Raw genomic sequence first — 17,578 nt, forward strand, 5'->3', positions numbered from 1 at the left:
TATCACTCAGGCACCATCTTCCACATATGAACAAAAATTGTTTGATGTTTGCAAAGGAAGTAATTATCAAATGAGGATGGAAAAGACACAGTTATTCCCTAAAATGAAATACAGAGCACCAGTTTGGAAACATTTCAAATGTAAAACCTTCCTTCTTCCCAGTTCCAGATGACTCTGTTTTTCTTCGTGAAGGCAAAGGATGGCTAACCTCTCCAGTGGGATTCTCGGGGCGCTGGGTACTGCTTCTGCTGCGGTACGGCCAGTGGGGCCTCTCCCTGCTGGGGGTGTGGGGAGCCCCAACATCCCTTCTCTGAAGCACATCCTCAGACCCCTTTCTTCTCCTGCAAGGTCAGCCTGACACCGAGCAGACCAGGGTGGGCAGCTGCCCATATGGTCAGATTCGGGGACAGCAACCTCCCCGAGCACCCCCCCAAGACCCGTCACTCTTCCCCCCCATTCTGGAATCGTGGCTCTCAGAGAGAACAGTGGTTTCCGATCTTTGTTTTTAAAGCTGCGGATATTTTTATGCCAATGAGTGCGAAGCATCATATACAAAACAGATTTTTAGAAATTGTGGCAGGCCTTGCAATCTGCCTACTTGCATCAACACCCTCCAGCTGGCATGCCTTCTACAGATGTGCCTAAAGGCCCCTGGGGCCCACAGAGTGGCTGGAAAGCCAAGCGCCAGGCCACTGTGCTGCTCCAGGACTCACCCAACAAGCCTGACCTAGTGCTGACACTTGCACCACTACAATCCTAGTAGCTACGCGACTGCTGCTGAGTGCTCACTAACTGCCACATGCTTTGTTAAAAGTTTTACATCTTTTTTTCTTAATCCCCGTAACAGACCATTTTACCGAGTGTCCTATTGAATAACTAACTTCCTACAGGTGCCGGAGTTTAGCAAATGACAGAGAGCTAGAGACTGAGTTTTTGAGTTTTTAACAAATTGATGTATTGTATAGTCCATGGCCCAAGGGACTGGGACTCAGAACAGGTGAATTTTAGTAACAGTCTTGGATCTTTTCACCTACCCAGAAGCTGGGGAGGGAGGAGGCCTGAGGGATATGCCAGCAGCTGAGAGATCCCTGGGTGTCCAAAATATGGGTCACTGAAGCAACCCCTTGGGAAGAGCCATCTGCATCCAACGTTCTCATTGTTTCTCTCATCCCCTTGATTTGTAATTCAACAAATCAGTGATTTTTTTTCACTTGTTTAAATAAAAGATTTCTTTCCGTATTAGTGTAAATTTTATCACTCAGGTTGCTTTGCTGACTTTTAAATGAGCCACTGTGGTAGTCAGAACAAGGGACCCTAAATCTCTCCACATCCTAGTCCCCAGAATCAGTGGATATGTTAGATTTCATGTTAAAGGGGGATTAAAGCCATAGATGGATTTAAGGTTGCTAAAGGGCTGACTGTTAAAATAGGCAGCTGATCCTGGATTGTCCAGGTGGGATATACAATGAATGTGGTTAGAAGTGGGAGATGGAGAGGGGAGGAGCCAGGGAAGGGGGCGTGATGAGGAGGAAGCAGAGGCCAGGACTCGGGCGCCCTTGCCGGTTTGGAAGATGGAAAAGGAACCACGAGGCAATGTGGAGAGCCTCTAGAAGCCAGGAAAGGCAAGGAAATGGCTCTTTCTCCTCGGAGCCTCCTAAAGCCCAGAAAGGCTGTGCCCGACTTCAGTCTGTCGGAACTACAAGAAATTTACATTTTTTTAAGCCACCAAATTCGTGGTGACTTTTTAAAGGCAGCAGTAGGAAATGACTACAGCTGAAGTGATGGAGGACTTAGAGGTAGGGGGTAAATGGTAAGGGTGAGTTGGATACCTCCAACTCTTAAGTAGCATGACAATGAATCCCTAGGAAGCTCAGGTGAGCATGTCTGTGAGGAGGGACAGGGGATGTAAGGGCAGGTGCCATCGAAGAAAGAAGTAGAATGGCACAGTGGTGGAGACAAAGAGGCTTTGAAGCCCATGTTTCTGGGTTTGAGTCATGGCTTTATCACTTACGAGCTGTGAACTGTGGCACAGGTTTTATTTTTTAAATCTTTTTAATTAATTTTTTTGCATATATTTTTTTTAATTGGAGTTCAATTTGCCAACATACAGCATAACACCCAGTGCTCATCTCATCAAGTGCCCCCCTCAGTGCCTGTCACCTAGTCACCTCCACCCCCCTGGTACAGGTTTTATTTTTTTATTTTTTAATTTTTAAAGATTTTATTTATTTATTCATGACAGACACAGAGAGAGAGAGGCAGAGACACAGGCAGAGGGAGAAGCAGGCTCCATGCAGGGAACCCGACGTGGGACTCGATCCCGGGCCTCCAGGATCATACCTCGGGTTGAAGGTGGCACTAAACCGCTGGGCCCCCAGGGCTGCCTAGGTACAGGTTTTTTTTTTAAAAAAATCCTACACACTTCAGTTTCTTCCTTTACAATGGGATTAAAAATAGTACCTACTATACCCCTAGGACTGTCATGAAGACTAACTACCTGAACACATATGAAGCACTCGGAAGAGTTCTTGGCACACTCTCACTACTTAATAAATGTTATCCAGCTTTACCATGATTATTTCTATTACGCCGGTTTTCTGCGTGGTGACTCTGGGTTCCTTGGATTCATTTTTATCAGGGTTGTCCTTTGAGGCTGGTTTTCTCAGCTCTGCAGTGGCTCCCTGGATTGGATCATCAGGACAGCGGCTGTGGCAGTGGCGGTGGGAAGTTCGGGCAGTCCACAGTGGACAAAGGAAGGGAAGCGGGGGCCTGATGATTGGTGAGGTCCCTGGGAAACTCCAGCGACCCTGGACATCTGTTAAGATCCAGCCTGGTTTCAAATGCAAGGACTTCTCTCTCCACCGTCAATCCAGCAACAGGAGGTCAGAGAAATCTGACAATCTTTAGTCTTGACTTGCTCAGAATGTTGACAACTCAAGGAGGATTTCTTTTCCTTTCTCCTTTTATTCTTTGAGAATCTGGGCGAAATGTGGATGTATGTAAAATCATGCTTTAAAAAATGAGATGCTTAAAGCTGAATAAATGTAATGCTCTCTGTCAAGAAAGTGAGGATAGCATAAAAATATCTAGATTCCTATTCTCGGCTTAGGTTTCTATAATTCCATTGCGTAGTGATCATCTCTCTTACCTTCTAGAAAATGTAATCTATTCCTGATTATCAAACATGGAAGTTAGGGAAAAATACAAATGAGTTTTATTTCACGCAAGTTTAAAATTAAAAGTGGGCCTGAGAGATACTCTCCACACATCACTTACATTCAACCTATTTTCCATTTGTAAACATCAGTAGCCATTAGTAGTTACTTAATAACTTACACCATTTTAGGTAAAAAAAAAAAAAAATTCCTGATTTTGAGAATGGAGATTGTGTTTCACGTGATAAACGGTGAAGACAGTATCTGACAAGTATGTTGCTTTACCTGGTCTTGGCATAACTTGTTAAACTCCAAAACAAAACAAAACAAAACAAAAAAAAAAAAGAAAGAAAGAAAAAAAGAAAAAAATCTGAGATCATTTCAAAGTAAATTGGTCAAATGAGCTTCAAATTTCTAACCAAAAGCAACCATAGTATGAGTTAGGAAGTGTAACAAATCCCATTTAATCCTTAAAAATTTAATTAATTAACAGTCGAACAAGAGCTAATGTAGGTCTCTTTGACTGAATTCACCATAAAATCCACGGATGACAGGACTTGGTTGTACTTCACTTGTACTTGAAATGGCCACTGGAGTTTCATCTCAAGGGGCCACGATCATGTGTGGAGCAAGTGCTGTCTTGGCAGGCAGAAATATAAATTTCATGTTCACTTAAATAGAACGTTACTGTATCCATTACAAGAAAATTCAGTTCGTAAATGTCTTTTATTAAAAATGTCAGCCTTTGGGACGCCTACGTGGCTCAGTGGTTGAGGGTCTGCCTTCTGCTTAGGTTGTGATCCTGGAGTCCCGGGATCGAGTCCCATGTCCGGATCCCTGCATGGAGCCTACTTCTCCCTCTGCCTGTGTCTCTGCCTCTCTCTCTCTCTCTGTCTCTCATGAATAAATAAATAAAATCTTAAAAAAAATAAAAGTCAGCCTTTGGTCATGAGACAATAGGAAATTCTGAAGAGGTTTAACGAAGGCTGCTGGAGCAGACCAGTGACATGGAGTGCGCAGCCCAGAAAATACTCAGGCCAAGTTGTACACTTTCAAAGATGACTGAAAGGATATAACAGTGGAAGCTTTTAGTGAGACCTCAGAAGTCTGAATGGCAACATATTTCTTTCAAAACACTTCAGAATAATTTTACTCCAGGCCAGTGTGGCAAATCAATCAGGAAAACGGTACAAGTCGTCATTCTTGAGGATGGAAGAAACAAATGAGTTAGTGGAAAGAGTGTCCAAGTCTGACGAAAGGATTGTGGCTTGGTGTTAGAAAAAGACCTAGGAAAGGACTCCGACAATACTGAGGTAAAGCACCTTTATATTTGGAATAGATTAGAGAGGAGAAGGATGTGGGCAAAATGACTTGTCCGGTGATGCAACCCCATCACTACATCTCAACCCTGTCATCCCAGTTGAGTCAGCATCTCTTGCCTAGACTACTATACAACAGCCTTCTAATTAGTCTCTGTTCTCACTCTTACCTTGCAGTAATCTATTTTCCCCAGAACAGCCAGAGTGATCTTTGTTAATACATAAATCAGACCATGTCATTCCCTTGCTTAAAACCCTTAGTGGCTTCCACTGCAATAAAATCTACCGTCCCTCAGTGATTTAAAAAGCTTTCTGTGACCTGGCCCCCATCTACCTCTCTGTCCTTACTCATTATTTCCTAACTAACTACCCCAGCTTTCCTTCTATTCCAAAAACATCAAATAGCTCTCGGAGCTCTGCACCGGCTAGCTCCCCTTCTGCTTATGCTCATCTCTGGCTTCTCCTATGCATTCAATCTCAGCTTAAATGTCATCTCCTTTGAGACGTCTCCCTTGATCATCTAATCGAAGGCTGTCACCTAGCCAGGGTGTATCAAAGCACTCCATTTTAACTCTGCGAAGTACGGGTCCCAATAAGCTAATTTTATTTACCTATTAGTAGTTCTCTCCTCCAACCAGAATGTAAGCACCATGAGGGCAAAGACTTTGCTTTGTTCAAGCTGTTTCTACAGCCCACAGCAGTACCAAATAGATACTCGTTGTTGAATAAAGGTAGTTTTTAGAATGAATGGAAGGTGATTTTGGATGAAATCACCAAGCTATGGTATATACGGTATAACTTACAAACTATAAGAGATAAGACTGTTGAATTCTCAGCACAGGACAAACCCTGGGGTCCTTATACTTCCCCAAGTAGCTTCTCCTTTGTTGTGAGTGTCACAAACCATTGAAAGTCTCATGTCATATCCAGTGTTTCTTTCAGGTTGTGCAAACAGTAATCTGATGTTGAATGACTTAAAACCACTATTACCCATTGTCACCTTCCCAAGAACATTCGAACCTCACTTCAAAATCACATTTGCAGACATCATCGCGTAGAGGTGTGTAATGCTATTAACTGTCTCTCCCAAAGGGGAGCAAGGACAATTTATAGAGCTCCAGAATATCTGATGTTGGCAGGTGAAATGCCCGTGAGAGCAAAAAGGACGATAATTCTATGCTCCTTGAAGGTGTGCTTGTGAGGGCTCCACGAAGCCACTGCAACTTCATATCATTCATCTAAGAAACGGAGGTTTAGTGATACTTACTTGAAGGGTTTTTCTGAGGATAAGAACTAAGATGGGAAAAGAGCCCAGCACACAGGAGGGCACTTCAAAGATGGTGATTCTCACTCTTCACATTTTTTTCTTGGATTTTCTTAAAAACATATAGTAAGACCTGACTTAGCATTTTTGTCACAAGATGGAATTTAGAAAAAGGCAAGAGCGTCACTTTTTAAGTGAGCACCCACAGAGAGTCTGGAATCTTTCAGAATATGCACACTGGCAGGTCTCCACTTCATTCTTCACAGTGGAGTGATTTTCCAATAATTTGTATTGGTATTCTAGAGGGATCCTCCCAGGATCAGCATTATACGGTTGTTTAGTTTGTACACAGTGCAAAGGCAACTGGCCAAGAGGGTGAATGAGGGCTTGTTATCTAGTTCTGTGCCTGGGGAATCTGTGTCGCACAGACGCTGCATTTTCCTAATTTATATAAAGGCATATAAAGGCATCCTATAGTCTGTACCTGGCCCTCTCAAAGATATTATTTTCCAAAATATCTTACATTTGCAGGAAATACAGCTGAATGGCATATAAAGTAAGCAACGGTCTTGTCTTGTTTATATTTTCTGAGTTCTTTTTTTTTTTTTTTTTTTTTTTTTGCTTGCTTGATTTCTGGGGAGGTGGGGTTGTTAAATCTTAAATCTAATGATGATATTCCAGCTGTCTAAGAAACCCTATTAAAAACCGAAACAAACTTGTCTGTGTCAGGGACTTCCGTTGTGCAGAAGAAGACGCTCCTCACCTATGACATGTGGTTCTGCTGTGTTTGTTGCTGCTGCTGCTGTTGCTGCTGCTGAATTAACAACTGCTGCTGCTGTCGACGCCGGGCAGTCCGGAGCTTTTCAAAGCGAGCCTCCATCTCTTCCAGGACTTTGGGGGTGTATCGGACCACCAGCTTGACACTGTCTTTAGCAGCCTTGAGCAGTTCCACAGCTTTCTCATGGTGCTCCCCTTCCACGCTCTGAAAAGACAGGGACATCTCTTAAAGGGGAGAACTGTCATGTTCTTCTCCCTGAGGGACCCATCTGCGATTAGTATCCTACAAAAATCTCGGTTTGAAATTTCAAGAAGGGGATTGCAGATGGGATGCACTGCCATCCTCGTTATTACTTATTGTTCGTAGGTGAAGTAGCGGCTGGTTAGGATGCACTAGGGTACAGAATGGATTGAGTGGGGGTTCAGGTTTGAAGGGTGAGAAGCAACCAAGGCCTAAGATTTACACGCTACTGTTTAGAGTGGGATTTCCAAAATTCATCGGGAAGACTAAATGCACTGGCCAAGAAAATTCTGAAAAAAATGGTAATAAAGGGGGACTTTTCCTATCAGATATTAATGTCATTAAATATCTACCATGATTACAGCAGTGTCTCATCGTAGCAAGAGATAGAACACAGAGTCCAGAAGCGGATCCATCATGTGTAAAGCTTTGTTATATGTTAATGTGGGATTTAGACCAAAGGGGGAAAGAACTGTTAAATGACGCTGAAACAAATAATAATTAAATGAGAGAAGATAATGTAGAGCCCAATCTCCTAGTCTGTGCTAAATATAACTGATTAAAAATTTAAATGTAAAAATAAAACCATTAAACAACTAAAATGAAGCAGGGCTTCTTCATCTTGCAATGGAGAAAGAATTCTTAAGTATACATGCCAAGGGAAAAAATTACAAAATCAGATTCATAAATTGTAAGTTTCTGTATCTCATATACCATAGAAAGGCCAAATAACAAATGGGAAAAATATTCTTGATATATGACATATTGAGACATCTCAATATTTGTTCATATTCTTACCATGAAGAACATTTAAGAGTCTATAAAGTCCTAAGCAAAATGGTCACATGAACTCAGGGACAAAAAGTATTTTAAAAACCCTATGAATGGACAGCTAAGCTCCCTTGCAATTGAAAGAAGTACAGATGAACACAAAATATTTCATTTATAATTCAAAAATGGTAAATATGTGTTTTTAAAAATATGATGTATTTTCAAGGATGTAGGGAAATGGGGACTCTCATACACTGCTAGTAACTTAACACAAACTGACACAGTTTTTCCAGAGGGCATTATTGTTATGCATTGGATAAACCCTTTACAAAGAATAGTTTATTTTCAGAGAAATTTACTAAGGATATCATCAGATGTGCACACATACCTAGAAGGTAGGAATGATAAAGCAGAAAGCAAAAAATACATCACTTCCTGGCTTTTGAGTACCAAATCTTTTAAACATGATGATATAGATAAGAGTTGGGAAACTATGTTTTTACTACAAGTAAATACAAAGAGGTTTCTTTCCCCAAACCTTCTAAAGATTCTCCAGGTTGGGATTAGGGAGAAGCAAAACAGAAGCAATCTGTAATCAGACATCACAGGGCCCTTAAAAAAAAAAAAAAAAAGGAGATGATTTTCCTTGCAGCTGCCCCTCAGGGCAGATGACCTAACTCCTATTTTTTAGGATCAAAGTGCAAAGGCCTTTTTCCATCTGCTTCCTGGATAAAGCTCCCAGAAGAAAACATCTGCGTGAGGACACAGGCTGAGAGACTGCCAGGACACCTAAGAGTGGATTGGAGTGGCGGGGAGGGCCACCCCACGTTGGCTGAGATCACATTTTACAACTCAAGCAGAAAGGGGTCTCAAAATGGGTATTACACCGAGTTCCAAAAAAACAAAGTAAGTTGCATTTTGAGTGCAATTCCATTATAGCTAGAGATTCGTAATTGCTCCATCATATGGATTTGGAGACAAGAGAATTTTAGCACTTGCTTCAGTAAGGTGGATGTGGACCAAGAAAAAGAAAATGCTTTGAGTTTAGCAACGAGGCAGTCACCGTGGTGTGTAAGAATGCTGCGTCACATGTTGGGGTACCAAGCAGATACCAAGGGTTTAAGAAACTACCGTGATGAGACCCAGAGGCAACTTTCAGAAGCACTCACTCCCTCACCAAGTCTGGGGCACATGGAGAGCAAGGGGTTATATACAGAGCAGAGTGAATTTTTGCCTGTGGCTAAAGCCTGGGAAAACTGGCTCGTTTATTGATCAACTCATTCTTTTCATCATCATTCATTCAGTCATTGACCTGGACACTCAACAAATGCTTATTTAGCCTTTATCCTATGAATTATATTCTACTAAGTTCTTTGGAAGAGCATAAAGGATAGGGGGAAGCTTTGGCAACTTGGTACAATATCATCCCTGTTTTCAGTGTGCTCAAAATTTCTTTCCAATTTGCCCCGAGATGAATTGTTAATGTGGGAAACTCTGCTTCCAAGAGGAAATCTGGGCGATCTGGTTGTTCATGTCCTTCTCTAACGTCCTTTTTGATATTAAAATGTATGCGTTTATAGGTTTCAGTAACACTGGTTTGTCTGTTTTCTAGGCTCCTAAATTCCTTTTTGGCTTTTGTTCTATCTGCTTTCATTTAATAGGGTTGGAGATTCTAGGCCAGACCTTTAGAGGCCCATTATCCCAGCGTAAGCACTGTGCCTGCAATCCAGAGTTGCCACAAGAGAGTTGTGGTACTAATTTGTGAGGCCATCAAACTCTCACCAGAGGGACAAACAGCTGAGAGAAATATGACTGGTGAGCCATACCCAGCCCCACTGAGCCATCAAAGTCACCCTCTCCCACACCGAGCTCTGTTCTCCCCCATATAGTTAGCAATTTATTAAAAGGCAGGCCCCATGGTCTTTGAATCCAGAATTTTTGCTCAGGCTCCTGCAGGCTCATCAGAGTTAACAGGTCTGCTGGTTGACTCTACCTTTCGCTTTGCTGTTTGCACCAGGGCACAGAAGCTTCTGATGGGATCTGGGCAGAGTGCCACACTTCTGCTTCCAAAACTGCTTTGTTAAAATAATACAAATTATAGGACTGAACGGTACAACAGAAATTAAGAGGTAACTCAGAAAGAGTTGAAGAAATATGTTTGTAGAATGTAGTATTTCAAAAACTCTATTTTTTAATTGTTTTCAGAAAAATGTCTCAGTGACTGATCTGGATGGCTTCTTCCACTGGCTGTGCCTACCTTATGAATACTTTTGAGTGTGTATGCTTGCCTCGGTAACCTACAATTTATTTCCTGAGTGCTTTTAGTTCCTCAGCACAACTTTTTGAAAGAATAAGGCTGTTTTCTGACTTTTTTTAAAGATAAGAACGAAAAAGCAGCTCACCTTCCCATAGAGGTTTTATTCTACACATAAAAAGAAGCCAAGCTATCTGCTCAGTTAGGGCACATGTGTTGATGTGCAAACACTTGTTAATAGGTATTCCTTGTGCCCAAAAGTTTTATCACCTACCCCTAATTGTGGCTTGTCCTATTTCTCACTCTTAATGAAAGTATGCCTTATTTCACGCTAACTACGTAAAACATGTTTTAGAAATGTAATAGTGTATTTGTCAACAATTAAACTTTTTTTAACAATTAAACTCTTGCTATGAAAGCTGTGTATATAAAAGCCGCCCTGATTCAGAAATGGTCCTCAGTCACAGCCAGCCCAGCCTGAGCCGTCACTAAAAACCTGTAGCATCAGCTTTTCACGTAGCAGGAGAATGCGGCCCTTCTGTAATTTGAAGAAACCCGGCAAGGCTCCCAATTTTAAAGCAACATCCCCTTTTGCATTTAAAGTTGGAAATTTTTATGGTTAGATTTCATTCTCTTGCTTTAAGAGTATGTGTACGTATTGCAATTTTAGGACCTCATACGCAAGGATCCATCTAATAAAGACATCTGGTAAAAGGTAGATTTTTATTAAGAAGGCAAGGGGTGGTAAAGAAGGCATGGGAGTATAGTAGGTACACCTAGGAAACATGTAGACCAAAGAGAAGTATGGTCCTGAAAGAGAAAAGGCCCTAAGAGAAATATTATGTACCCCACAGTTATGCCTACTTTGGCCATGATCATCCACTGAATTGAATTAAAATGTACTAAGGAGAATGGACATCTCCATCCTGAAAATATTTATTTCTCCTGCTAAATCTCTTAAAAATACACATAGAAATCGATATGGGGAGAATTCAAATCATTTTTTGCCATTTCCAAATGCATAAATACAAGCTAGTAAGATACTAAATTGACATAAAACCGTAAGAATTGCATTGCCTGTAACGTTAATACATAAGAGAAGATGTTTTCATTCAGGAAGCCGGGGGAAAAATCGCTCAGGAAAAACCAGATGTGTACTTGCTTCATCAGCAATCTCACGCAGTAGTTAAGTTCTAGGAAGCTTTCAAGTTAGTTAACGTGATGAAAGTTTAATAAATCAGTGGCTGGTAAATGAACCAACTTCACAACATGGCTGCATTCTGATCTTCCAAGAGCTTTTCCATTTCCACAGGTTGTGAGGTAGCAAAATGGTTGCTATTTCATGGTATGCTCAATTTCCTAGCTGATTAAGAATTCTTTCTAATATAAAGGAACTTTGGATCACACTGCAGACACTAATTTGCTCATGACTTGTGTTTTTTTCCCCACTGCAATAGAGAAACTAGTTGTTAAGTTTTGACCCTGGCTAGCCCTGGGATAGAAGAGATGCTTGTCCTAGGAAGGAAGCTTGTTATCTGTGCATAATTAGCTGTCAAATGGTCCATGCCCAGGTCTTTATGCAGGTCTTACTCTGTGGGGATCACATGAACATAATCCTGACAGAGTTTGCTGATAAGTTGAACATTTTTTCAGATAACCAAGAATTGGCTATATCTCGCAGATATTCTGAGCATATCTAGAGCCCAGCTTATGCATGGGCTCCTAAAATGACATCAGTCATTCCTTCAGATGCAGGGCCAAATCATGTTACCAGGGGTTATAATATCTAGGTAGATCAGAAACTCAGAGTGTTATAGCCGTAGAGACCCTTAGAAATAATCTTAGTTATCTCCTTGTACTTTATTTCTTGTCTAGGTAGGTAACATCCATCACCGTTCATAGTCACAAAAATGTCTTTCTTGAGATGAGAACTTTTAAGATCTACTTTGTTCGCGACTTTCAAATATACAATACAGAATTATTAACTACGGTCTGCATGCTATGTATCACACCTCCGTGACTTATTTATGTTATAGCCGTACCTTTTGTAAAGAGACTGGCTTTTTGGGTGATGTGAAAGGAGAGGAACTAATGAGAAGACTAAGATCTGCCATCTCATGGATCTAAAGTGTCAGGAGTTGGCTGGTAAAGGAGCAATGTGGGGCTCCATGAAGGGCTCACTATTAGTGGGTTATGATTCTCAAGCTGGAAATGGTCCAAAATATTTTTTAAAGATTTTATTCATTTATTCATGAGAGACACACAGAGAAAGAGAGAGAAGCAGAGACATAGGCAGAGGGAGAAGCAGGCTCCCTGTGGGAAGCCCGATGTGGGACTCGATCTCAGGACCTCGGGATCACATCCTGAGCCCAAGGCAGATGCTCAAGCACTGAGCCACCAGGCGTCCCTGAAATGGTCCAAAATAGCCAAAGACAAACTATTCCTTTTCCACAAAGGTCATAGTGATTGATCATTTTGTTCTTATGACAGTTTTTCTTTCAGTCTATCAAGGTGTTTTATTATTTTAAGAGTGCACATGTCTGTGTATAAAAACCTGTGTCTGCGTGTGTATATACTCTAACATTTGTTGAGCATTTACTAGGTGCAAAGCACTGCAAGCTACTTTCTCTGCTCTACATCTAATCCTCAGAACTGTAAAAATGTGAATGGAGAGTTTAAGAAATTCATCTTAGTCCCCAAGTAGTACGTGGAACAGATTAGAACGAACTGAGATGTACCTGTTTCCAGATTAGGCTCTTACTTACCAAATCCACAGCCCTAACCAAGACAATAAAGAGAAAGTAAATATCCTATGGGTGGCTATTCCCTGCTTGTGCTTTTCAGACCAGTAGTTTTTAAGCCTGGGTGTATACTGGAATCAACTGAGGCATTTTTAAAATATTAGGGGCCTAGGCTAGATCTCAAACTTGCAACATCCTCCGCGATACGACCTAGGAATGTGTGACTTTAGAAAGTTGGGACACAGCCAGCCAACCAGGCACTGGCATGTACATTAGTGTCTGGACACAGTACTCTAGACTATAATAAACTCAACTAGTAAATGGTCAAAGTTCCTCTACTATGTTATTCTAGGAAAGACAGCTGGGTAGCCTAGAAAATCTTATAATTTTGCTTTGGTGTAGCTCTAGAATCATCATTTCTGGTCACTGAGAAAACCCTATACATACTGATCGGGTGTTTAATTAAGAATGGAATATCTCTGCACAAGCTTATAGGACATATTCAGAAAAAACTTTTATGACTTTTTGATCCATTCCTTCCCTCAAATATGTTAATTTCCTGTTCTAAATGTATTCTCTTTTGCTGAAGAAAAATGGCAAGTGTATAAAAAGTATCACATTTATCCCTTGGAAAAAAATATGCTAATATTTTCCCATAGTACTCTGTTCCTGCCTGAATGCTAATATCTATTTCAGTGCACTGTAATTTATCAGTTTACAATCATTCTGCTGTCACTAGGCTGTCCAAGGGCAAGATGAGTCTTATTTATCTCTGGGCCCAGCATCTATTGTGTGCTCAATTAATAGTCAATGAATAGACCATCTTTCTCCCTCCCGCCTCCCTCTTTCCTTCCCGACCCTTCTCCTTCATATATATATGAGTATATATGAGTCATATTTATATAAAACCTTTTTTTTTTTTCTCTCTCTTAGGCTAAGGAGCCAGTACTGCTTTGGTTTGAATTTGAGCTTCTTCACTTATCAGCTTTATGAGCTCAAACAAGTTGCTTAGGATCTTCAATTTTTTCACCTGTAAAATTGGTATCACAGAATATCTCCTTCTAAGGATCATTATGGGCACGAAACTGGAACACAAAGCACCTGGAAAAGTGTGAGACATTTAAAGAAGGTCCAAGAAAATGCTAGCTAGCTCTTTGTGATAATCTTACTGTAGGGCTTCAGGTGCTTAAGGACAAAAGAAGAATAAGATCTAATTTGGGGGGACCCCTGGGTGGGCCGGTGGTTGAGCATCTGCCTTTGGCTCAGGGCGTGACCCCCAGGGTCCTGGGATGGAGTCCCACATCGGGCTCCCCACAAGGAGCCTTGCTTCTCCCTCTGCCTGTGTCTCTAACCTCTCTGTGTGTCTCATGAATAAATAAATCTTTTAAAAAATCTAATTTTGGAGTACGTAGAAGTTTCCTTTATACCATCTAGGGGCAAAGTTTACTAAATAAATTAACAATGTATGGAGTTTGTTGGAAGAATGTTTCAAACTACTTAGGTAAGTCAACTGCTTCTAATCACTGTCAAGTAATTTAGAAGCATCATTTCCATACATACAATTGATATGTTAATTACAAGCAATCATTATTTATTCATGAAAAACTATTCTTCTCAGTCCCTCCGCTGTGTCACAGTTTGTTAAGGAGAGGAGCAGTGTGCAGGAGATTTGCTCGATAGTGGCATATGCATAATGTGAGCGGACTTGAGGGGAAAATCATCAACTAAGCAAACACTACAAAAGAGTGGAGAGGATGACAGGAAAAAAATGAGTCTATATAATTACACATATTTTCAACCTGTGAGAATAGTTATAAATATAAAAATGTCTGAACCGTGAAAGCAGAGAGTGCAGAGCATTGCCAGCAGGCCCAAGGGGCAGAAACCCTAGAGGGAGCAAAAGCTTTAGAAAATAAAAAAAATCTGCGCCAGAAATCCACAAATCTAGCATCTGGCTGAACTCAGCCCACCTTTCAGATCTGGAAGTTAAAATTGGAAACAAATGCAGCTACTACATTTCAGTTGTAAGGCTTTCTAGTAGCTGTTCGACCCATGATGTTCTGGAACCAAGTGGAGGAAAAAAAATTCCTGATGGTTGTTGGGATCGAGATTAAACACACACACACACACACACACACACACACACACACACACAAATGGACACAAATATGCAACACACACATTCAATAAACATGTACACACATACGCACGGTCAACATCCACACACACACACACACACACACAACACCATCCTCCGGAGTACAAACATGAGCACTAGAGATTTGCAAACAGAAGCTCCTAGAAAAACGAGATCTTCCAATCAGTCTGCTAATGTTTGAGCAGTAAGTCTCCCCAAGACGTGCAGGTACAAGGAGCCTTCCCAGTCATGATTCACCTGGTCTGCGCCACTGAATCAATACATGCTCTGTCCAGCCATGGCTTCCCAAGCCGTGACACTCGGTGACCTGGAACCCCTGGGGAGCAGGGACTCTTGCAGATGGTCAGAAACAGGTAGAAACTGCCAGTTCTCAATATTTGCTTCTAGGTGTGGTCTGGCAAATGGGAGGGGGTGTGGAGGTGTGATGACCACCATCCCGCATACCCCCCCCATCCTCACCAATGCACCAATACACTCCACCAAACATGCAAATGTATCTCCGCCTTGACTGGGTCAGCAAATCATCCCACCGACCCTTGGGCCAGCCCTGTGATAGCTCTACAGTAGTGCCTGGGACACCCTCTTTCTTCAGTAAATATGCTGATTATTTTTTTTCAGATCAGCAGCCCTTGTGGAGTTTGAATTTTCAGTGGACAGGAGGGGAAGCAAAATTATCAACGGACAGGTGCACTGAACCCCAAAGGGCAGCACGAGGCAGGGGAAGGGGAGATCCAACTTCAAAGTCTGAAAGAGCAGGTTTCCTGGACCCAGGGTCGGGCTTGCTCTCTCTGCAATTCTGGCAAGACTCTAAATGCAGACCTACATCATCATCTCCTGCATCATCTCCTGCTCTGCAGAACCCCAAGACGGGTGGAGCCTGGCTTAAAACGTCAGGCTGGTTTAGGAGGAGTACCTAGGGTCACAATGCAAACCTGCACACTGGCTGAGACCTCTGAGGACAAAGACCAAAGCCCACCGTCCAAACAGTCCCCACTGTATTTCAGGACGGGGGGCTGTTTTGGTGATGGGGACAAAGCTAATACTGGAAGGTTCTAGGAAAGATTTTGCAATTTAGAAAAAAGGCTTAGTCTATAGGAAGTCTAGGGAATTTTATTTTTTTAAGAATTTTATTTATGTATTTGAGGGAGAGAGAGCATGAGCGAGAAGAAGGGCTACATGAGGGGGGTAGGAGCAAAGGAGGGGGTGCAGAAAGAGACAGACTCCCCACTGAGCAGGGAGCCCAATGTGGGACTTGATTCCAGAACCCTGGGATCATGACCCAAGCCGAAGGCAGACGCTTAACCGACTGAGCCACCCAGGCGCCCAGCTTTGGGGGAATCTTACTTAACTAAGCACGGTACACATCATCCTATCTTCTCCCCCTGCAATAACAACTGGGATCTGTCAACCAGAATAGTGTTGGGTTTCTTTTTTTTTTTTTCCCCTTCAGTATCTTACTCCATTGTTTTCTAAGAGGTGTCAGAGAGGTTCCAGAAATTGTTCAATCAAACCTTTCAAAGGATACACTTTATTATTTAACCTGTTTTAGAATCCGAGATGCCCAGGCAATTCATATAAAACAAAAGGGGAGAAACACAACCAATCTGGGCAGGAGTTGTCCGAGTCCAGAGCTCTCAAATGTGCTTCTTGTGACGTGTAAAAAGCAGCAGGGACATTTATGTTGCTGGGTACCGTGAATAATGAACATTAATAATAGCTGTAACATTTAAGTTAATTGCAGAAACTCAACATTACAGATGCCTTCCTGCAGGAGAAGTGAATATTTAAAGGGTATTTCAGGTTTACTGTCCAACATCTCCCTGGTTCTGCAGATAAATGTCTCTTCCAATTAAAAACACGCCCACAGGATATTCTTGGATTTGTCACCAGTGATTTACACTAAGATTTTTCAGGTAGGTCCACAAAATAAAACTTATTTCAAATGCTCTAACTGGCTCTAACCTCCAAAGATTCTTTTCACCCCTCCTCTCTGGCTCTTGCTGTCACTGGCCATGCAGTGCCCCGAACAAGACACTTTGGGGACATCCTTAATACTCTCTTCGACCCATATCCAATTAACCACCAGACTGATATTCATTCCCCATATATCACCTCATCTTTCCGTCCTCTTATTTCTCATGATTTCTTGCCTGGATTTTAAAATATCCTCTCTCTTATCATCAGAACTCTTCTCCAGATTCTTGTCTGAGTCCCTTGGTCTTTCCATGCTCTTGCTTAGAGCCTGTGAAGAGTCCAACAAGCAGGTAAACACTGTTCTAGAGGGCAGAGACTGTGTCACGTCAACGGTTCCTCCCTAGTACCCAGCACAGGCCCTAGCACTTACCCAGCATTTACCTAACTTATCCGGGGAGGGCTGGCTTCAAAGCTTAGGCCCAAAGATCACCAGCTGTGTGATTTAGGGCAAGTTATTCCATTTCCCTGAGCTTCAGCTCCTACCCATGCAAAATGGGATAACATTTCCTTCTGAGGTATCATTTAAGATTTAATGAACTACCCATGTGAAGTACCACATAGTAAATCTGGCCCACAGAATGCACCCAATAAATGCAGGTTCCTCTGCCCCATGAATATGTCATTTTCTAGAAATAAAAAATAAAAAGTTTGTATAGCATGCAAAATACTTCCCTCAGACACGTGGGCCCAATTTTGTTTCTTTATATTCATTTTCAAAACATGAGCAACATGTATTTTGGTTGTACCACGTATTTTTGTTTCCATCTCTGTTTTCTTCCCTTAGCCTAGAATGCCCTTTCTTCATTCTCCTGTGGTCGTAAACCACCACCCATCATTCAAAGTCCATTCCAGATAGCATTTGTTCTTTATTATGTCATTTTCTCGCTCCAAATAAAGTTCAAACATCTTACAATGACCTACAAG

The 17,578-nt window shown here is 41.7% G+C and overlaps 1 protein-coding gene across 1 annotated transcript in view; it reads right to left on the minus strand.

The window, feature by feature from the left end:
• LIN7A (lin-7 homolog A, crumbs cell polarity complex component) overlaps positions 1-17,578 on the minus strand; it is a 124,100-nt gene that overhangs the window by 1,793 nt on the left and 104,729 nt on the right. The window contains exon 7 of the mRNA XM_038558536.1: positions 6,502-6,720. Coding sequence (XP_038414464.1) covers positions 6,502-6,720 — 219 coding nt within the window. The remainder of the gene's footprint in view (positions 1-6,501; positions 6,721-17,578) is intronic.

The sequence above is a fragment of the Canis lupus genome, chromosome 15 (assembly GCF_011100685.1).
Source record: "Canis lupus familiaris isolate Mischka breed German Shepherd chromosome 15, alternate assembly UU_Cfam_GSD_1.0, whole genome shotgun sequence".
NCBI lineage: Eukaryota > Metazoa > Chordata > Mammalia > Carnivora > Canidae > Canis > Canis lupus.